Below are 23,829 nucleotides of genomic sequence, written 5' to 3'. Positions count from 1 at the left end.
GCTTATCATATTCACTGATTAAAAAACACCACTTGCATAAAAATGTCTTTCAGTTCATATATTGTAGTTTATCTGTTAGGAAATCTTTACAATAGCCTAAAATGTAACCTATTAGAGGTAGGCCTATTTAAAAATTCACAGTTTCAAAAATTGCTGAAGGGAGAATATATACATATACATATACATACAGTATACATATACATATATGTAAATTCCATATTTTATGAAGCAGCAAATCTAATGCAGAATTCATGAGCAGCCACAACGATCTACTACCATAGCTGGTATTTTCCCATATATTATTTGTTCTTTTCCATTGAAATACAGCATATTTATTGGGGACATCTTAGTAGGTGTGCAGCAAGGGCCTGCTGAACCTCTTGGATTTGCTTGGTGTACCAGATGAGTGTGTGGATATTTTTGTAAAAATACAAATTCACATTCTCCAGAGCAGTAGTTTGCTTTATATCTTTTGGGTGCAATAATCCAGTCCCATCCAAAGGCTTCAAAATCCACTGTCAGTGGGTAGCGACAACATCGAGATTCTGTTGAGTGTTCATCACAGTCAAGCCCAAAATCTCTACGTGATCTTTTTGGTGTATCTGTAATCCTGACCTCTAAAAAAGGATTCTATGAATAAAAGAAAATGAATAGTATGTTGGGAAAAGACCAACAGAATTGTGATAAATTATTCAACATCTGATATACGATACATTTTTTCTACACATTCTTCAGCATTTAAATACTGTCATCTTGGAATGTACAATTCTGGCTCCAAAACAATCCTGTGCAACTGATTCTAGTAAAATGTCTATAAACCTTATTTTTGTAAGGAATTCTAAATTTTGAACTATATCAAGCATCTCTTATCGACTGAATGGTATCCAGGAACTGCGCAATACTTTTAAGCTCAAGTTTCTTGAGCAGCAGCACCCTCTAGTACATGGTAATCAATTTTTGAAAACCAAATGTATTTTCATGCTGTTCAAAGAATAAAAAGACCTAACCATTGTTGAACAGCAGGACAGGATTTCTCTTTGCTTTTACAATTTCTCATGTTCTCCAATCTGTTCCAAAGGACCCCTCATTTCTCTGAAGCAGAATAAGGGATGAATGGGGAAATTTAATTCATCCACCAAGAAAATCCATTCTGCTGATGTCTGAACATACAGCCTTAATTTAAATATTCCGCTAGCAATAGTCACATTTTTGGCAGAGGAGCATTTAGTCACACTTATTTCCCTCTCACCAATTGTATATAGGAGAATAAAAAGAAATAGTAGCAAGAGGGGAAAAAATAGACTAAGACTGTTGATTTTAAAATCTGTATCTTTCTGTGTTCTGAATATCCATAAAGTTTCCCACACTTACCACAGAGAGGCAATATATGTTTATACTTTACATTATGGGTTTATTCCTCAAATAACATATAACAGTTCTTGAATGAGATTTGTACTTCCTTTTCTTTGCATCCTTAAAGTATTTTTCTCAGTCATATCAAAATATGTATTTGGCTATAAACAGAATGATACTGGTTATCTAGTTACAAATCAGTTATTTTGTGTTACATTGTTTGAGATGGAAATATATGATTCCATGTCTTTGTGTACTGTTACATTTACTATTAAACTTGTCTGCTGTTTTCTAAAAATATTTAGAAGCTGAAACTTCCCCCATTTAAAGATTTATAAAAATCCTGGACACATTAATGGCATAGCAATTTTACCAGCAGAATCGATTTAGTGCTAACCAGCTACAGATAATTATTTTAAAATAGCTCTATTTAATCATGTTTATTGTATCCAAATTAATAAAAAGGCATAGTAACAGGTTGAGGTAGAATAATTAAGCTGTATCTCTTAGAAGTGGGAAATGGAACTATACTTATTGAAATATAACATTATGAGTTTTAAATTTTTGATAGTTCTTTAGTCATTGATGAAATCACTTTAAAACCTATTGCAGAACGAATAATCACAAAAGAAATTGGTGAGCAAATGAGCACCCTCTTGAATTTCTCCTTTCATTAAATAAGGTATATCCTTTCTCCACCAATGTAATATCACATGAGATTTCAGATCTAGTACAATGTTATTGTTGAGGACTTCTAGAATTTAATAATAAAATGATTTCAGGATTTGCATTCTATTCAATACTGTACGATAGTAGAGAGGATAGGCAGTGTTTCTTTCTGCCCCTTCCTATCATAGTGGCAGAACCATAATAATCCAGTGAAGTAGAATAATGACAATTTTTTTTTTTAGAAAACATTAGACAATAATGTAACAGCCCTTTCATCTGAATTAGTAACTGACAATTTTGATAGTGCCCAAAGAGATGGAATCACAGAAGAGGGAAGCACTATCCTAATGGAACAGGTCTCCTGGACTCACAACCACTGCTAGATAGGCAGGTACAAGCCATGGCTAGGGAAACTTTGCAAGTTGTGGAGATGCACCAGTTGCAGCCCTATTTGCAGTGCAAGGGCCTTGCAACCGTAACTCATGCCCTCATCACTACGTGCATAGACTACTGCAATGCTCGATACCTGAGTCAGCCTTTGAAGGTCATCCAGAACCTGCAGCTGATAGTGCTTGTGGTGGCTTAGCTACTGGTAGGTGTTAACCATTAGCATATTACGCACAGCCTACAGTGGTTGCTGATAAGCTTCCAAAAGCAATTTGAACTGTTGGTTTTGACTTATAAAACCTATATGGCTTGGCACCAAAGTATCTTCATGACCATCTGCAACTAGAAAAGGGGCACACACCACAGAAAAAGTTCCTGGTAATCCACACTTGTATAAGATCAAGGGGTCTGAGGCTAAGAGACTATGTTTTTTCATGATAGCGCTAACATGGAAAGCCTCTCTTTGGACAATAGATTATGTCCCACTATGCAAGCCTCCCAGAAAGACTGTGCTACTGCAGAAGATGTGTGGCAGTTGAATGTCATCTTCTTGTTGCATTACGTAGGCTGTTGGGTAACTGTTCTACAATTATTGTCTTTAGAGAAATTATTAATTTATTTGGTTAGGAGGATGTATGGTGTTTTTCTTACGTTGTTTACTGTAAACATTTGATATTATTGTTTACTGTGGATGTTTGATGGTTAAATTTACTGTGAAAATTTTATAGTTTTATACTGTTATATGAGCCATGAACATATTCATAGCTATATGCCACAACGAATAGGAATAAAATTAGCAGCTAAATTTGGTAAATGAATAAGGCTAATAAAGGCTGTGCATAGCATTCAGAGAGGAGTAGGCTTTGAAGCAGCCACACAAACCTCGCAAAAGACACAGCTGCTTTAACAATTAAAGGAGAGATGTTTCATTTATGCTCTCCATTGTGAAGCAACTTTTCCTCAAAGCTACCAGTTGTTACCATTGTAATGGCTCTCTACCTCCAGTATCAGAAGCAGCATGCATGTCAGATTCCATGGAGAAACAATTAGAGTAGGCTATTTGTTGCTATCTGCTTTGCAGGTTTTTTCTAGGCATCTTGTTGTCCATTGTTGGAATCAAGGTTTTAAGGCTATATATTTTTCTCTGTATAAACTCCTTTTGAATATTATTAACAAACTGAATATACTGACCTATATAAGAGGCAATAAATATTATTAGCTCCATTTACAGATAAGAAAATTAATAAGGATTATATTTAATTTAACTTTATTAATTTGCCAATGCCTTCCCATTACAGTCCTAAACAAAATGATCTGGAGACAAATCCCAGGACATTTAATGCCAAGTAAATATGCTTATAAACACAACCTTAAACGAGCTGTGCCCCCCCCCCATCTAAAACTTTCATTACAGATTCTAAGTGACAAAAATGCCGAGGATTTTAAAGCAGAGCTTACCAAGCCATCTTCTCCTGGTCCTGGATAAGTCACTGCAAGATCTCTTCCTTTTTCATCCAAAGCTTTGATTTCAATGCCCAGGTTGGATTCAGGTTGTTTAAGCCAATTTTGCAAAACAGTCTTCACATCAATACTCTGCCAAATACCGGTGCCTGGGTTCATGTCAAGTTTCAAGGATCGAATTGCAGTTGAAGTTGTACCATCTTTCATAGGTCTGATGAGTCTCAGAATCTGCACAAATACGGTTGTAGGCCTCTGAACTTGCCTTAAGTATATCCACAACTGGGCTTTCACTACTTTGTTATACTGTATTTTAGAACTAAATTTAAAGAAGCAACATTTGGGTTTTCCATCTACTGGTATAGGAAAATCAGCTATAAGTAAATGAATAAGAAAAAAAAACTTGCTTGCAAATGAAAAATATTTTTTTAAAAGCATAATTATTACATCTATTTTAAATCTTCACAAAAGATCTTCAGAGTGATTTTCATCATTGTATATTAGGAGTATGTTAGTAAAGAGACTCACTCTGAACTTTGGGAATGATTCACAAAGTATGCCATTTCAAAAATCATCCCTATATCCCATATTATAAGTTGGTGCATATTAGTCCCAAACCATTTCTTCTATATTTTAATTTTGCTACCACCTTCCCACATGCTCTTGGTGTGAAATTAATTTTATGGTTAATCTGAATGAGTATAATTTCTATGTACTATAGAACCATTGCATCAAATTGTTTACCACATGGACACAAGCTGTTGCAGTGGTGAAAAAAACAAGTGATTTTTTTTTTCCACTGGAGGGGATTACATTGAATAAAAAGGAACAGTGAAGAAAAGCTGTTTCCCACTGCAGGAGGAGGGAACTTGTGGCCCTCAAGTACACAAATTTGACTCCCTGCATCTCCAACTTCTGCATCTCCCATCATGGACCTTGCTGGATTGGGCTAAGAATTATTGTTTCTCAACATCTGTATGTGCTCCATCTTTGCCACAGGGATTGTAGTGGACTTCAGCATGTAATCTCTTTATTTAATAAGAATAAAAGTTAAATTACTGAAGATTCTAAACTAGTTCACAGTACTAATAACATACAATAATTATTTTAAGGAACTTAAAAACTGTTAAAAACAGCAACTAAAAAAAGAAATGGCCCTATAGAAACACATAATAAGAGAAAAAGACAGAACTTTGAAATACTGAAGTTAAATTATTTCAAGTTTATTATATTTGAGAAATAAATAGTCCTGTGGAACAAATTCATTAAAATCTTAGGAAAGCTAATAGAAATACTCAATCCAAGGACTGCAGAATAAATGAAAATGTTCATGACGTTAGCATCTACATAGATTTTTTATCTTTTAGTCTGCCATTTCATGTTTGCAATGTATAGTGTTTTTGTGAAAAGTTACTTAAGAAAAAAACAGATTCTAAAGTAGTACACCCTGGGATTTTTTGGGAGTTTATGTAGTGAAACTAACTGACTAGCTGTACAAATCACTCCTTGAAAAAAAAAACTCAGTCAAAATAACAAGAGATATTGAACAGGCTATATTATATATTCAGTGTGATAAAGGATGAACATCCGAGAACTTAACTGAATATTTATTAGACTTAAGTATTTAATATAAATAAAGTTGTAAAGAAGCTATAACAGAAATCAGATTGATTTTGCTTGTGTGGTAATAACATAAGAAATTATTTTAATGCTTTCATCTAAAATAGTTTTGCCATATCTAACCTGGTTTATGAACCCTGAAATTACATTACAGAATGCATATACATGCCTGCAAGGTGTCTTTCTGTGTGTGCCTCAGTGTGATGTGGTTTATATTAATAGAATCACATCTATACACACAAAAACATACCTAGAAGGCACGTATATGCACTTGTAGCCAAGTTGCTTTTCTTGATAGTAGCAGTAAGAGTACTAAAATAGCACCTATTGTTTGTCTCCCTTTTTATGCATGGGTCTGCTTCCTGACTGAGATGAGAACTGGGATTGGTCTGCAGATTATGGAAGGGCAGACCAAGCTGCACAGAAGAGCTTCTGTGCCTGAATGCCTTGCTGTGGTTTAACAGCAGTATTTAAATCAATTTTATAATCCTGGAAGTAAGATCCATTGAATTAAATTCTTGCAGATAAACTCAACCATATATACATATTTAATAAACCATAAATGAAAATTCAAATAAATGGAAAAAAAGGTTTTTTCCAGAAGGCTCTCCAAGCAGCAATGATAAATAATTTTTGAAACAATAATTTGCAATATAAACTGCAGATATTTCCTAACAAAACTTTAAAACAGCAATTTAATTCCTTGTTAATATTTATAATTACTTTTAAATATATTTAGATTATTGCATTTAGATAAAATAGATGCTATTCTTAGTATTATATCAAATGAAATCTGAGTATAGTATATCACTGCTGTCTGCTGGTAGCAAATCTGTGTCATCTGGGCCCAAGTTTTCGTTTTACAATATTTCACCATTGCCTTAACTGTTATTCTGAAGACAGCTGCCATATCCAACTTTAGCTAATGAAGAACATAAGATACTATAATATAAATTCAGCAAAGGATACTTGATAGGAGCTGTGGCAGATGTTTAGCACTAAGGAGATAATGAAGAACATGCTCATTCAATAAATAACTTCATTTCTTCTTAACACAACCAATAGAACTGACAGAATTATGCATAAACATTAAATATAGCACTGTGACAATTAAGGAATGAGTTTCATTATGTGGCTGCTAAAACTATATAGTTTATGTTCACTGATGTCTGTTGACAAGCCTGTTAGAAAAAAAAACGTGTACAACAGTTGAGCCCAGCTTGTGAACTTTTATATACCTCTCAACTGATTTCAGTGATTTGGGGGGAAAGGCTTCATTAGGACAGTATATCTGAAGGTACATTCCAATATTTTGAGTATAATTCAACTGGAATAAAGTTTCAGGGTGAAAACCTTTGCGCTTTTTGCCTTGGTAGTGAATGGTAATAACTGAGGTTAAATTTAATTGGCTCTTTGGATCTATGATGTCACTGTATTTGCTGTGTTATTCCTGACTGGTTAATATTATGTAAATGCAAAAGAAATTAGAATATGTAATTTAAATATACACACACACACACAAACACACACACTGAAAGAACAAATCTGGGAACAGTACAGTAAGTGTAAACATGAATTTTAATAGTGTAAACAAACTGTATGGAGAGCCAGTTTGGTGGAGTGGTTAAGGCACCAGACTAGAAACCAGGAGACCGTGAGTTCTAGTCCCACCTAAGGCATGAAGCCAGCTGGGTGACCTTGGGCCAGTCCCTCTCACTTAGCCCTGGGAAGCAGGCAATGGCAAGCCACTTCCAAAAAACCTTGCCAAGAAAACTGCAGGGACTAGTCCAGGCAGTCACCAGGCGTCAAAAACTAACTTGAAGGCGTACACACACACACACACACACACACACACACACACACACATATGCATACACCTGTATAGGCTTGAAAAATTATTTTTATGTAAATAAGTTTAAAAACCTCTAATTTATATAGCTCTGTAATGAAAACATTAACATATGATTTATGAACAGATTGGAGCTACAGTACTTGTCTTACAGTGTCATTTATATTAATGCATTTTGTTTTCCATTTTTCAGAAAAAAGTTTTTAAAAACTCTCCTCAGAATGTTTCAGTATATGTCTTTACTATGTATTTCTTGTTCTTCTGCAGAAATGCCTCAATAACCTTTTTACCTATCTACAGCAAACAGATGTTCCCTGCAGAATAGTTTTTATAAGAAAATATTATCGTTCAATTTTTAAAAATACTCTCTCCATAGTGTGTGCTTTAGCTAGCAGTTTGAAAAGTCTGAAATGGGGCTTCTCAGCACAAAGACAAAGTGTTTATTAATAAAGTAGCATTAACAGAAGTTACTTACAGTCTGTAGGCATTGTAATAATAGTTTCAGTTGTAGCATGATAATCATCATCTTCCAAAGAATCATCACTGCTATCATCTCCCTGGATATCATACTGGTCAATCAGTTCTTGCAGTGGAGGAGCTTTAGGTAAAAGTTGCCTTATAATATCCCGGCTAATGTTAGGTGCTTGTTCTAGACGCAGTTTACTGAGGATCTGAATTTTTATAGCTTCTATTCTTGAAGATTTTGTATTTTGCCTCCATGTACATGCGTTGCATAGTCCACCTTTTTCTGTATTCTCATTTGCCTGATTACTTTCATTAAGTTCCACTGGTATGATTAACATGAGAAGATAAATATAAAGATACATTTTTAGCTTGTGCATAATCGCACATTCAAAACAGTTCTTTTTCCTTCTTTTCTCTTTCTGTTTCTCCTTCTCTTTCCTTTGGTTCTTTTTTAAATCTTTCAGTATTCTGTGAACCACTGAAAGCAAATGCAATCTGAGACAACTCACCACTCTGGTGAATCTTGTATGTTCCAAGAGGGCTTTTTATATTCCGACCTTCATTAGACTTGTGTCGTCAAAACTAATGATTGGCTGTTAAACCAATAATGAATCTAGCTGTCAGATGTTAAAGCCGTGTTTGTCATAAGTTGCTTGGCTGCATTTTGTTTCTGCCAATGATGAACTGGTTTGCTGATTATTCCATAGAGAGTGTCTGCTCACATGCTGAAAAAATATTTCCCAAGAGCACAGCAAGCAGTATCAAAAGATAATATTACCATTCTTAAATGTGAATCAGCTGCTCCTTTTATTATGAATTTGTTTCCTTCTTGTATCTAAAAAGCCAACATATGAATAAAAATGGATCTTAAATTTTAAAGACTTTATCGTAAACATTTATCCCAAATATTATGTTACAGCATTCGTTGGAAAAAATGAGATTCATTTGATTCAAGGGACTTAGAGCTTAATACCCATATCAGAACAAATGTTAGGAATGTTTTATTTGATTTAATTACTTTTAAGATCAGCATATAATTATTTAAAAAATAAAGTGTCCCTCCATTTGAGTTCTATTCTTGTTATCTGAATCAACACATTCATGTTGTTTTCTTAAAAAGAGTTTGCCATTTTTTCTTTCAAGGATGTGTTGTTCCCAGTCTAGCCTACAGTCATAGGATTTCCTAGTGGTTTCCCACCCAAATACTAACTGGGACTGATCATGCTTAGCTTTTTTGAGATCATCCAAAGTTGGCTTGGTGCTGCCATGCGATGTGGTCATATAATTATTTAAGCAGATGGAATTCCATTTTCTTTGTAAAGCTTACAGTCTTATTAGTTCTAGCTCTAAGTTTTTGGGAGCTTAGCCAAGACACTGTCAGTGAGGTCCCATTGTTACCCACCATGCTCCTGTTCTTTCTTATGTTCTTAGCCATCTGATTGCTTGCTACGTAGATAACCAGTGAACAAGCTGTAGCTAAGATTGCAATTGTGCCTTCTTGTTACCACTGTTTGTTTACTCATACCCCCCAGGTTAAAGCAAGAGGTGAGTGAACAAACAACTGAGAAGACTGAGGACCTATCCTGGACTTGGAAGTGTTAGAGGAGCCTTTCTCAACCTTTTGATCCTGGAGAAACCTTTGAAATATTTTTCAGCCCTCGGGGAACCCCTGCACATTCAGGCTCAAATATAGTCCACAACTTACAAAATTATTGTATTTGTTTCATGTGTAGGCCTGTGTATATGCATTAACAGTGGTCTTAAACTAAAAATAAAGAATGAAACTTTCCTCTTTAATGTGAAGTTGCCCAATTTTGAATAATTTTTTAAATAAATCATGATCTCCCAGGGAACCCCTAGTGACCTCTCGCAGAACCCTAGGGTTCCACAGAATCCTGGTTGAGAAACCCTGTGTTAGATTCTGGATGGGAAGGATCAGGCTCAGAGTCAACCCTAGCAAGATCAAGTAACTGCATTTAAGGATTTTTCATTTCCAGGGATTCTCCAACTTTTGTTCTCAGTGGAGTTGCACATCCTAGGTGGAACTTGTCTGTAAATTTGGGGATCCTCCTGGACTCTCAGCAAACCCTTAGCTCTTAATCAGTGAGCAAGTTGCAGTTATGGCCAGGAGATCCTTCGTACAGATTCATCTGTGCACCAATTGTGACCTTCTCTTAATCAGGAGGCCCTTCTCATGGTCATTCATGTCTTAGTCATCTCTTGTTTAGAGTACTGCAATGTGCTCTACATGGGGCTACCATAAGACCACTTGTAAACTACAGCTGATATAGATGCAGGAGAGTGAATAGCTATGAGCATACACCATTTCACCCATGCAACACCGCTGCTTCGCAATCTGCATTGACTAACAATTGGCATCTAGATGCAATTCATGGTGCCAGTGACACCTATAAAACCTTTCATGACTCAGGCTCAGGACCTAGATACCTGTGAGATTGCTTTTCTCTGCCCATCTGATAAGATTTGGCATGGTCAGCATATTCCAGGTTCCATCCTTAAAGCATTATCATTTTCTGGACCTCAAAAGTCTGGCCTTTTCTGTAATAGCCCCTGCCCTTTGGAAGAGCACTCCCCCTTAAGTCCACATGGACCCAAACCTATTATCCTTTAGTGCCAGCCCTTGATGTTAGCCCTGATCCAAAACCTAAATTTATTACACAAAAGTAACAACCACTCTTAATTGAGGCAAGTCTTGAGTGTAGTTGATTTATATTGTTGATGCTAAATTTCATGTGAGCATACTTTAAACTGTTTAGAGATATGGGTAGCTTTAATAGCACCAGTTATGTCTTCAGATATGGACATAGATAATAGGTCTTGCTATTTGACCATCCTGAGATGCATCTGCTGACTTAATCATCAATATATTACTATGTGGAGAAGGAAGTCTGTATGTAGCGTATTTGTATTTGTTGATAGTACTTGGCAAGGCATTTTCCAGTCCAATTCACCTTTGCTTCTCTTAAGTGATTTTAAGAAATCCCTTTTTGTACATCCACCTCCTGTGGTAGCCAAGTACTAAAAAATCTGTATATATTATTTATTTACTGCTTTTCTTGTCTATCTCTTAAAATTGCAGGCTTTAAACAATAATATATTAGTGTGGATATTTGGATGTGGATATTTAACAGCCACTGAATAGACAATATTCTCTATTTCAATTCAGATATGATGCTGTAGATATTAAAGAGATATGTCATCTGCAGACTATATGTTCCAAATCTGTCTTCAGCATGCTGGCAGAAAAATTAAAAAGTCCACTAGCATGATCTGGAATAAGAAAAAAAAACACTTTCTGAAGTAATGTGTGATTTATTATTATTCAGGAAAATGGCATAACATCCAATTTCTTTACGAAGTAGATTTAGGAGAAGCAAATGTTCAGAGATCAAATCCCTCTTCTAGGAAACACCATAGAAAGAGTATTTGTTAAAACTCACCTCTTTATGAAAAGCAACTGGAGTAGGCAATCTGGTCCCTCCAGATGTTTTCAGCTTCAGCTACTATCAGTTCCAGTTACATTATACTGTGACTAGTAGCAAGGGATTGTGGGAGTCGTAGTCCAAAAGATCTGAAAAGCATTAGGTTGACTAATCCTTTGACAGAAAATAGCAGGAAAACCTGTATGTCTTAAGCAAAATGGCTCTTTCTGAGTGATGGATAGAGGTAATGGACAATTTATAAAGGCATATTGAGAGACCTCTGCTATATAGTTCTTATTGCTGGAAAGGAGAACATCATGATAATACAAGGAAACCACTTGAAGGGTGATATCTAAATGGTGGTTTTTTCAAATGTGTTTTTGTTTTTAATTTGCTAACTTATGCCAAAAGACTAGGGCAAGATATTTTAATTGGGCAAATAAAGATTCTAAGTTTCACTAGTTGACCTTTGTTAGCTATTGCCAAGGTCCTTTAATAAAGCTGTGATTTGTCTTCCTTTTGTTCTAGTTTACTGTCTTGACTTGTTTGCATATGAAAACTTATAAAGGACCAACCTTATGGAGAGGACGGCATCAAAATTTTATCCTGAAAATACATGGTGTAGATGGCAGGTTGGAACCTAATTGAGCCTTTGTTGCTTCTCCAGCATAATTACCTTCTTCTAGCCTACATAAGGGCCAGCTGAGGGAGGAGATATTACAAGTCCCAAGTTGATAGACAATATGTTGATGCTTTGTACTGAGATTAAAAGCAACAAGAAATAAATGCCCATGCTGACAATGCAAACAAGCTATTCCACTTTTTGCTGCTATGTGCTGTGGAATTATTAAATTTTTATCACAGTATGGAAAGACAGGAATGTTATCCTTAGTTTTATTTGGTCCCACATTTTTAATATATAGGACTCTTTCTTATAAAATATTGCCATGACAATATAAACCACCCTTCCTGGGATCCTGTTCCCCCTCCTCCCAATTCAGACTTGAGTAAACTTAGTGGTCTAAATCCTTAAAGAAATTAACTTAAAGAAATATACAGGACAAAAGTTATTCCTCCCTTCTTTCCCCCTGCAGCAGTCTACATCTCCAACAAAATGAATCTTTGGAGCATCAGGGGTAACTCCTGAAAAATATAGAGATGGAGGCTGCTTAGAGGCCACAATCGCCTAGGCAGATTTCCCATCTTTGGTGGCAGCCTTCTTCCCTAGAAGCTACAGGGAGAAGTTAAGGAAACTGTCCTTTCATGTAGTTTTGTAATTTTGGAGTTCTGGGATTAAAATGCAATGTTTTTTTTTTTCCTATTCAGCTTTTTTAATGTTGCAAAGAAACGATTTAAAAATAAACTAGAAAACAATTTATTTCTGTTACAAAACTTTGTGTGCCAACTATTACGCTAGAAGAAAATTCTGTAAGTAATGTGCAGTGTTGAAAAACAAGATTCCCTGTGGAAACACATATTTGATGCTGGAGCAAAATAAAATAAATGATTATATTTCACTGAGAAAATGTATTTTTAAAAAAGACCCAAGATTTCTTGGAGACTGATTATTTGAAGAAGCATCTCAGTGTAGCAGTGATAGTGATGGGCATCTGACTATCCCAGCAATGCATGGCAATGGTGGCCTTTTTACAAGCTGCCATAACTGCATAATTTGCAGTAGCCATTTCTCTGTTCCCATATTATTTATAATTATACAATTATATTTATAAATTATTTATAAATTATTATTTATGAATTTATTTATAAATAAATGACATGGCACCAGGCTACTTGCAGAACCACGTCTCCCTGAGGGTATCTGCCTGTCCCACCTGATCAGATAGGATGGACTTGCTCCAGGTCCCTTCCCTTAACGTTATCATCTAGCGGGACATACAAAGTGCACCTTCTCTGTAGCTGCTTCTGTCCTGAGGAACACTGTTCCCCAAGAGGTCTAGCAGGCCCCCACCATCCTTAGCTTCCAGACAGCCTTGAAGAGCTGGCTCTTCCCACAAGCGTTGGGGTAGCGTGAGTCTGGAGCCTAGCAAAATGGTGTACAGATATATGGGAGAATGCTGCCCTGGGGTGCCATGAGTTTTTATAGAATTTTATAGAGTTTTATTTTATTTTGGTTGGGGGGGTTGACAGTTTTACTGTTTTGTACACCACCCAGGATTGTTATTACAATATGGGCAGCTATATAAATCTTTTAAAATAAATAAATAAAATAAATTTATAAAAATATTAGAACCACTCAATTCAGCCAGTTGTGGACAGCATACAATAAAATCAGCCAATACAAAACCCCAATAAGGTAGTAAGTCTTGATAAAAATGACAGAAATGCAAAACGGAATGTCTGATAATAAAAAACATACACCCCACCCCCAGCGTAGCGCCTGGGGAAAGAGCCAGATCTTCAAGGCTGACTTAAAGGACAGTAGGGTTGGGGCAAGATGAACTTCTGGAGAGAGACCATTCCAAAAGGCAGATACCAGGACACAGAAGGGGGACTTCCCAGGATCCATCAGGTGACTTTATTTCAATGGTGGGATGCAGAACATGTCCACTCTGCTATATCTTATGAATGGACAGAAACAATGAGAGATAGGTGGTCCTCAAGAAATCAGGTGGTCCCTATGCCAGCATCTTGAATTGCATCCAGAAAATCAGTACAGCTCACACAGCAGAGCTATCACATAGGCATATCGAGAAACTCTAACTGCCCATGAGGCCACATTCTGGACCAGTTGCAGGTTCCAAGTCACCTTTAAGAGCAGCCCCATGTAGAGTACATTGCAGTAATCCAAATGTGGTGATTAAGTCATTAGTGACTGTGAGAAGGAAGTCCCAATCCAGAGAAAGATGTAATTGGCACCTCAGATAAACCGGGGCAAAGGCGCTCCTGACCATAGCTGCCACCTGTTCTTTGAGCAGGAGCTAATAGTCCTGGAAGACCCCCAACTTCTATACCAGTTCTGTACAATTCTGTCCAGAACTAAAGAAGGCAAAGAATCCACAGCCACTCTGCCTTGTCTTCATAGCTTCCAGGCACTAGGAAGATGTATGTCTTTTGAGCATTTTCCTTCTGCTTTGATTGCAAAGGACTCTGATACACCTTTCACTCTTTCCTCCTGAAAAGATTGAAATGAGTGTGCTTCCTTCCTTCAGATAGTTGTAATTCTTACCTAAGCCAAATATTCCCACCCATTCAAACTGACCCAGCAGAGGACTTCATTGGGGGTAAAAGGCAGTATGCATGTGCTTATCCTCATCCATTATAGTTTGGACAGGAAGAAAATAAAGATACTCTCATGTTCTCTTCAATATTAAAGTTTCTACTGTTCTGTTAACTCTCCCTTTGTCCATTTTTTTAAAACAATCATTGTTGGGTTAAGCTAACAAAATCAGATTTTGAACATAACTATTTCTGTAATTGTTCTAAAAGAATGTATCAAAAAAAGAATGAGCCATTCTTTCTGGACTTGTGAATATTATAATTATGACATAATGTAAGGTTTCCTTTGGTCTTTGTCAATTTAATAAAATAAAATCATGTAAAGCTGTGGCTTCCTGTAGAGATAAGCCTGTGTAGTCCTCTGGTATCAGGACAAAGCACAGAAAAATGTAATTACAGTGGTGTACAAGAACCTTGGATGCTGCTGATGGTCCCAGTTTTTCTTTTTAACTCCTCCTGATGCTCCAAATATCCTTAAGCTTTTTCACTATAATAGCAGGTTATTGGCTTTTATTATCAATACAAAAGGAAGAAAAGTTGCAAAAAATACCTTAATGACTTGGTGAAATAAATTAGAGAAAAACTTACATAATTATTGTTTTAAATATCTTGTCTATGACCCAGATCACTATTTAAGATGTGCCTAAAGCCTTGGGCATAAAACTCAACCTTCTTTTTCTTGGATTAACAAACTGTACAAATATTCCCCCAAATGGTTTGAAAAAATAAGTATTACTCTTCATTTGATATAAGTGGCAATGAACTGCAGTATTCTCTGGTTCCTAACCTCCAATTTCAGTGTTTTCCTCCTCACAACAAAAAACCCAACCATTTCCTTCATTCAAGGACTTTATATTATAAATAGATGCTTGAATTTTGTCTAATTTTGAAGACTGTCAGTATAAAAAACATTAGCAAAAATAAACACCTGAATTACACAGAGACCTATACATATACTGACCTCTGCTGGAATACTTAAGACCCTAATATCATAAGAAAAAAATATTTTTCACCTAATCTTTGAATAAATAAATTGATGCTTGACAAAATCCTTTTTTAATTAAATATTATAGGTTAGCATTTTTTGAATTGCACTACTCTTCTCATTTTGTACTTCTGCTTATAATACATATTTGTGTGTGTGTGACATTAACAATTATTCAAATAACTTGTATCTGTTTAAATTAGATCTTTTTTCTGTCTGCCTGTTCAAGTTTTATTTTTTTGAATTGTTCTTATTTGAATAGATACACTGATTAAGTAGGGATGTGCATACAAATAGCCTGCCCTCTTTCTTTTCTTTTCTCCCAGCATGTAGTATACAAATAGGAAGGCACTAGTGAGACATCTCTTAGCAAAGTTAATTGTGGTAGAAATACTTGCTTTTTAAATCGCTTATTGAATATATTTTGTTGTTTATGATGTTGATTTAATAGCCTTGTGGTGGGTTACAAAAACAATTTAATATTTAAAACAGAAAAGATAATATTTTTACAAAGTTTGCACACATCCATTCTGATTGAACTCATATTCTTTTTAGTAGTAATTTTTTTAAAAATACAGTATTGTAAATATGAGAATGTAAATGATATCCAGTATCAGAGATATCTGCATGTAAAACACAGGTGTAATGAGAGTTATCATTATGCTTCTCCCACCTGAACCCTCATTGCCAAATTTATTCTAGGAGCTCCCCTGTACTGTGATGAAAAGATGGAATTAGATAAAACTGAGACTATAAAATATCCTAAGAAAGTATTTTAATATTATTCTAAATCATGCTTCTTTGAAACCTGGAATTAGTTTTCTTACTTCCTCTAAATGTAAAATTATTGGCACACAAAATTTTTATTTTATATAAAAAAGGAATATTGGGTTCAGGAAAAAAGCATTATTGTGTAAAAAATACAGTAATACATTACGTTTAGGAGGAAAAAATGTTACTGTCTCAGAATAAAAATGCATTTTTCTTTGAACATCTTTTGTTCAATATGATATATGAGATCTATGAAACCAATGTAATTAAATGCTTTGACTTGTTTACCCTATTTTTCTATGCTTACTGACTACACATAAAATTGACAGCTCTTGCTGATAGTACATCGTTATATCAGTTAATATATTTTCATCAGTTATACTTTATCATCAGCTTTGGGTACAATATTGAAACAGTGGTGGACCAATTTAAATCAAGGTGGTTAAAATTCTGGATGCCACCGGGAAATTCTTTGACTGACTTGGAGTTTTTCTCTTCCTTGTCTCCACCACCTTTTCTCTTCAATATTCCAATGCTACTTTATCTCCTGCCATATATACACCTCTGTGGTTCTGAAGCTTTTCTTTATAGCTGGAGGACTTTAAAAGTTTAGTCCTTGGCTAAACTGAAGACCCAAAATTGAAGTGGGGGAAAGAGTGGCTTCTGCTGGCTGCCCTGAGGCTTTCCTTCCAGAGGGCCAAGCTGTTCTGCTTGCTGTGGTACTTTTATTGAGGACAGACTACAATCTCCTAGTGATGATGGCAGGGGGACAGAATAACTTCTTTTCTGCTCTGTCATCCCAGGGCATTGATAATTTGAACTGATTTATTTAAATGTATCTAAATCAGTTTCAGTGTTAATAAATAATTTTACTGAATAAAAGCTATAAGACTTTGTGAGAAGCATCTTTCTTTTGACTTCATTCCATATTAAGACAGAGCAAAAAATAATCCCTTCACATAATAGGAAATGTGTCCTTAACAAAGTAAACTGTATCTGAATTAAGAAATTAAATGTTTCATTGATTGATTTGTCAAAAAGATTGATGAGTGCGATGGTAGTTCAGTTGTCCATTATAAATGAAGAAGCCGGAGAGCTTTGTTTTCTGTTCCCATGTAGTTATTTCTCTACACTTTCTATTAATCGGAGCCAATCTTACACTCAAGAGTTAGGCCGTGCTGGAAGAAACACTTGGGGATAATTATTCTCACCAGTTTCCAGTTCCCTCCTCATCCCCTTAAAACTTGTTTCAGGGAATTGGTAAATCTCTAGAACAGCGTAAGATCTAACAATGAGAAGGAGAATTTTGCAGAATAACAACCCTTGTCCTTTTCTCTAGAATACAGCCTACTCTAGATCCTTCTATAAAAGGGAAGACCCCTTTTATATAGAAGGGCAGATCTGAATGCAACCTAATATTTCTTCAACATAAAACAAATAAGGAGTAAGCAATTAAAATATTAAAGTATCACTGTCAAGCTTTGATTTGAATAAAACTTTTATTGTTGTTTTTTAATATGTAATAAATGCGAATGAAATACATGCATTTGTTGGAGTCTAGTGTAGCACACAATGAAAGGAAAGAGCCTACAGTCTTACACTCCTCTATTGCAAATTGCAGAATCAGTAAGTCTGTTTATAAGAAAATATTGTTCCCTATATTTGAAGGAGAAGGCTGGGATTTCTCCTTCATTTTGTGCAGTTAGGGCTTGGACTACACAGTAGAGATAAAGTAGAGTCTTGCAATACAGCATAGCCCCACCTATCAATAATAAAGAGAACAGAGAATTCCAGATCTAAACTATCTAGCTGCATTATTTTCCTCCTTATAGCTAATCCTGACATTTCAAATATTTGATTAAAACTCATCTTGAGCGACTTGCCATTTGAAGAGATCCAAAATAAAGACTATGCTATAAGGCTTCTATGAAACACAATTATATTGTGGTAAAACTGGCTCTATAAAGGGGATACAACAATTTTTAAAAATAAATTAGAAGAACATAAATAGCCACCCCTTTAAAACCATAAATGTGCTTACAGTTTCATAGCACAAAACAGAACATCAATCATAAAAATAGAAGATGCATCAGTATATAGTTAGCCAAAGTCTTGAATGAACTTTAGGCATCTTCTGCTGGCACTCAAATCTTATAAGCTTAGCACTAACTACAATTAATCACGAAGGAAATTCAAATTAAGAATGTTGTCTCTCAAGTTGAGCATAATGAATGCCTGGCAAATTTAGCATACTCCAGAGAACATGTGTATTAAACCCTTTGTGGGGTGCTGCAGGGTTTGGTACCCTCTCCGCTCCTTTTCAACATCTACATGAAACCGCTGGGTGAGATCATCTGTCACCATGGGGTGAGGTATCATCAATATGCTGATGATACTCAATTGGTCGCACTTATGGATGATCTATGGTGGGAGCAGGATGGTGGCAGTGTATCCATCCTGGCTCTTCTTGATCTCTCAGCGGCTTTCGATACCATCAACCATGGTATCCTTTTGGGGCAGCTCAGGGAGTTGGGGGTGAGCGGCGTGGTTTTACGCTGGTTCACCTCCTTCCTCCAGGGCCGGTCCCAATCGGTGGTGAGTGGGAGCGAGAGATCCGACCCTCGGGGTGCTGCAGGGTTCAGTACTCTCTCTGCTCCTTTTCAACATCTACATGAAACCACTGGGTGAGATCATCTGTCACCACTGGGTGAGGTATCATCAATATGCTGATGATACTCATTTGTACATCTCCATCCCGGGTGAGGTAAGTGATGCTGTGACTGCCCTCTCGCGGTGCCTGGGGGCTGTAGGGGTCTAGATGGGGAACAACGGGCTTCAGCTGAACCCTGGTAAGACAGAGTGGCTGTGGGTTAATGGTTCTTCCATATCTGGGACATTATCATCTTTAGTTCTGGATGGGGTTGCACTGCCCCAGACAGACCCAGTGCGTAATCTGGGGGTCCTCCTGGACTCACGGCTCCTGCTCAAAGAGCAGGTGGCAGCCGTGGCCAGGAGAGCCTTTGCGCAGCTACGTGCTGTGCACCAGTTACGCCCCTTCCTGGATCGGGAGGCCCTTTGAACAGTCACTCATGCCCTTGTTATCTCTCATATAGACTATTGCAATGCTCTCTATAGAGGGCTACCCTTGAAAAGTATCCGGAAGCTTCAGCTGGTCCAGAATGCAACTGTGCAGGCTGTTTTTGGTGCCCCTAGAAGGGCACCTGTAACACCGCTGCTGCGCGAGCTGCATTGGGTACCAGTTTGCTTCCGGGTCCAATTGAAGGTGTTGGTTATCACCTTTAAAGCCCTACATGGCATGGGGCCAGGTTACCTGAGGGACCGCCTCTTCCCCATTACATCAGCCTGCCTCACCCGATTGTGCAGAGAGTGCATGCTGCGGACCCCATCTGTAAGAGAACTCCGTTTGGCGGGGTCCAGGAAGCAGGCCTCCTCTGCAGTAGTGCCCGCCCTGTGGAACACGCTGCCCCAGGGGGTGAGATTGGCCCTATCACTCCTGGCCTTTAGGAGGAGTCTAAAGACCTGGCTCTGCTGCCTCACTTGAGGTAGAGAGGGGAATAGTTCTACATGGGGATGGCTGGTATCTTAGACCACTCCTCCCACACATGGGCTGCATCAGATTCTCTGCCACTTGGACTTTTTTACTTTTTTAGCCTTATTTTTATATTTATTTATTAAGAGTAATGTTATATTTATATATTCTATTTATATTGTATGGCTGTGTTTTAATCAACCATTTTATTGTAAACTGCCCAGAGTCCCCCGATGGGAGGAGATGGGCAGGGACAAATTAAATAAATAATAATCATTACTGACTCTCCATAAGCTGGAATTCAGAAGCGTATTGCTTCTGATCTTGGAAGATTCATAAAACAATTAGATCTTGCATGTGATTTGGAGAGGCACTTCACTGCCTTGACTGCATCAAGGTACTTATTTTCTCCTGAAGGTCCAGTGAGGCTGCTTCAAAGCCCCTTCCAGGTTGTCTACGTGTGTGGAAGATGTATCTGTCAAGAATGTCTTCTGTTAATGATTTGCACAGTCCTAGGAGCTATCATGATTAGTTACCATGATATTGTGAGCCACCCAGAGTCGTTGAGAGTTAGGTGGTATATAAGTTTAATAAATCATCATCGTCATCGTTTATGAGAATTACCATAGGGAACAGAATGTATATACATCCCTTCATAATTGTTTACTTGACATTAGACTCTTTATTGTTAGGTTTCTGTTACAACAAGGACAGCTGCTGATGATTTTAGCACCCAGTACAATTTTGATAGAAGTGGTCATATAATTTCTCAGAAGCCCTCTCATCTTGGAACAGGTATGGCTTTTATAGTAGTTTTATTCCATTTGGCGGGGTCCAGGAAGCAGGCTTTCTCTGCAGTAGCTCCTGCCCTGTGTAACATGCTGCTCCCGGAGGTGAGATTGGCCCCATCGCTCCTAGCCTTTAGGAGGAGTCTGAAGACCTGGCCCTGCCACCTCGCTTGGGGCAGAGAGGGGAATAGAGCTACATGGGGATGGCTGCTATAGACCACTCCTCCCACACATGGACTGTTTTAGATTCTCCTGCCGTTTGGACTTTTTTACTTTTTTATTTTTATTTATATTTATTCATTAGAATAATTTTACATTTGTATATTTTATTTATTGTACGATTGTTGTTTTAATTACTTATTGTAAACCGCCCAGAGTCCCCTGATCGGAGGAGATGGGTGGGGACAAATTGAATGAATGAATGAATGAATGAATGAATGAATGAATAAATAAATAAATAAATAAACAAACAAACAAACAAACAAACAAACCTTAATATTCAGGCATTTACATAGGGGAAATGGTAAAATGTCAGATATCCAGGCCCTAAAATTATAGCCTTTATATAGCATCACAAACACCTTGACCTTTTCTCAGGAGCAATTTAGCAGTCAGTACAGCTTTTTTCAGAATCATATATATATTATATAAAATTTTAAACACAAGACTGAGACTAATACAAACTAAAATAGAGTGAGAAAGAAAAGAGAAAAAGGGAAAAAAATTAAAAAAACCTAAAGGTGCAAAAAGAAAGAGTAGCAGAAAAAAATAGCAAAGAAAGAAAAAGATATAAAGACGTGGCTTCCAATCTTCTTTACAGCAGTATAATTATAAATTGACCTCTTTCTCTGGGAGACAAGTTATATGTTTTTTAGTTTGATCTTTATTATAGTACACAGGAATGTATAGAACAGTAGTAGGAAAGAAATAATTAAATAAACATTATCTTTGGGGGGGAAGTTAATTAGGAGGTTTATATATATATACAGTGTATATATACTGTGTGTGTGTGTGTGTGTACCTATATATATGTATGTATGTTCTTTTAATATAAGGGAGGGAACAACTGTATTTAGTGATTTTTATAATGTGCCAATGGAATGATTTATAGAAATAATGTGATTTTGGTTTAATATAGAGTAAGGGATTGAGTATGGGAAATTGTTGTATATCCTTGCTGTTAAAAGTTGGAAGTCACCTATTTCTGTTTCTACACTTTAGGTTTTTTTTTCTTTGTAGTTTTTTGTTTTTCTGTAGCTTTTATCTTTGCTTGAAACTTAATAAAATTCTTATAAAACATAATAATAGACCTCTCTCTCTAAAGTTACATGGTGACTCTTCTTTCTATAATCTATCCTGTCTAATAATCAAAACCATAAATTATAAGGTCATTTTTTTCTTTTTTACACAAAAGTCCATAAGGGGTTTCCAGTCACCAATAAATGTAGAAATTGTCTTTTCTCTAATCAAAGAAGTCAATTTATCCATTTCAGCAAAATCTGTCAACTTCACCAACCATTCCTCCATAGTGGGTAGTATTGAATCTTTCCATCTCTGTGCATATAGTAATCTCATCGCAGTAATCATATATTGAAATAATCTCCCATGGCTTTTTTCTGTTTATCCATTAATCCTAAAAGGAAAAGTTCTGGCTTCAGTTGAACATTGATCTTTCAAATCCTCTGTATCAAAGAATGCTCTTTAGATATGTCTCTATAGAAATTAGAATACGTTAGAATATGAGTTCATGTTTTGATATTATCATCTTTACAAGGGTGGCACCTTTCTGTATCAGAATTTTACAAAATTTTCCATTCAACAGAAAAATAACTGGTAGAAAAGGAAAGTCAATATCTGGGACTTGTTTTATCTTGCAAGAGATCATCCTACAGAATAATTAAGCTTTATGACATTGTCACCCAATATGATAAAACGTTATAGCTTGATTTTTATATATCCAACCATTTTCTTAATGTGTATTGTCCATTTTAACACTCTACACTGAAGCAATGAACCAGCGGAAGAACATCTTGCACCAGTTTCCTTTTGTCTTCCCTTGATAATCCCATTGTTGTGTATCAGTTGTCCTATTTAAGGTATTCAGATGGTTTTGTCTCGCCACTGACTCCTAGTAATAATTCTCTGCTCTGAGGCTTGCAAGTCATTTTGCATCTCTGACAGTACCTGGCATTTTACAGTGCCTTAATACAGTAGGCTAAATCTATGCTTGTCATTCTTTATAGTTAGATAAATCCTCTTAAAAGAGGTTTGGAAGATGAAAAGTTAATCTTTCAAGCAGAAAGCTTTGGGGTTCTTTTCCCCTTAAAACGTTCAAACATGTCATACTTTGCGAAAATCTGTTTAATTTGGAGCTCTTTCAATGCAAGTAAAATCAGGTTTCGAAACTAATAGATGAGTTCAAATTTAAACCCCATAAATTTGAACAGTGGAATTTCGTGGCAAACTACAAAGGAAAAGCTGTCTGTTTATTCCACAGGCACAAGAAGTTATTTCCAAAATACACAGCTCGAAGTGACTGAAAGTCCATTTGTAATCATATTTGCGTTTCTCTAATCTGTTGTTGCCGGTGCTTTTTACAGAGGACAAATTGGAAAATCTCATGGTCCTTAGGCGACTTAGGCTCGCTCTCCTCCGGGTGTCGCTGCAGAATTAATGCGTGCGGCTGGATTTGCAGATTGAATGGTTAATTGTGCAGGTTAAGTGCGAGGAGGAGCGGATGAATTGTACGATAGCAAGGACGCGGCTGGCATTTTCTAAACAGCCGGCAGCCTCAATTCCTGGCTTGGCTGGTTGGTGGATACATTAAACTCTTGAGGCGTTTAAGTGATCCCGACCTTGGGCCCGCTGTATTCTGTAAAAGATGCGTTCCTTTTATATCTCCAGGCGAGCGGGGGCTGGAGCCGCAGCAACCGCCTCGAGAAGAGTGAGTAGCCCGGGCAGAAGGACGCTTTGTCCTCCGAAGCCCGTCTCTTTTTCGTTAAGCAGTCCCTACGGGAGAGGCTGCTGCCGATGCCTTTTGGTGTATTGGCAAAGCCGAGGCAGAGGGCTGCGTGGTGCCCGCCTAGCTGCACAGCAGCATGTCGCTCTTGGGAAGCAATTGCTCTATGAGCAACCTGAGTGAAACCGGAGAAAAGGAAGTTGGGCGGGAGGGCGCTGCCCCAAAACAAAACGGTATGACGTTGCTGGGCCACCAGGGGGTGAAGAGCAATCTGTGGCGTTGTCGGGGACGGCTC

At 36.9% G+C, this 23,829-nt stretch overlaps 1 protein-coding gene across 1 annotated transcript; it reads right to left on the bottom strand.

The window, feature by feature from the left end:
* Positions 1-213: 213 nt before the first annotated feature.
* MSTN (myostatin) lies at positions 214-8,264 on the bottom strand. Its single transcript, XM_063291945.1, has 3 exons — positions 7,812-8,264; positions 3,868-4,241; positions 214-630 (listed from the first exon to the last, which is right to left on the bottom strand). The coding sequence occupies exons 1-3, from the start codon at positions 8,176-8,178 to the stop codon at positions 250-252; spliced, it is 1,122 nt and encodes a 373-aa protein (XP_063148015.1). The 5' UTR covers positions 8,179-8,264; the 3' UTR covers positions 214-249.
* Positions 8,265-23,829: the final 15,565 nt, after the last annotated feature.

Source organism: Candoia aspera, chromosome 1, assembly GCF_035149785.1.
Source record: "Candoia aspera isolate rCanAsp1 chromosome 1, rCanAsp1.hap2, whole genome shotgun sequence".
NCBI classification, from domain to species: domain Eukaryota; kingdom Metazoa; phylum Chordata; class Lepidosauria; order Squamata; family Boidae; genus Candoia; species Candoia aspera.
This window is presented reverse-complemented; position numbering and strand designations above follow the sequence as displayed.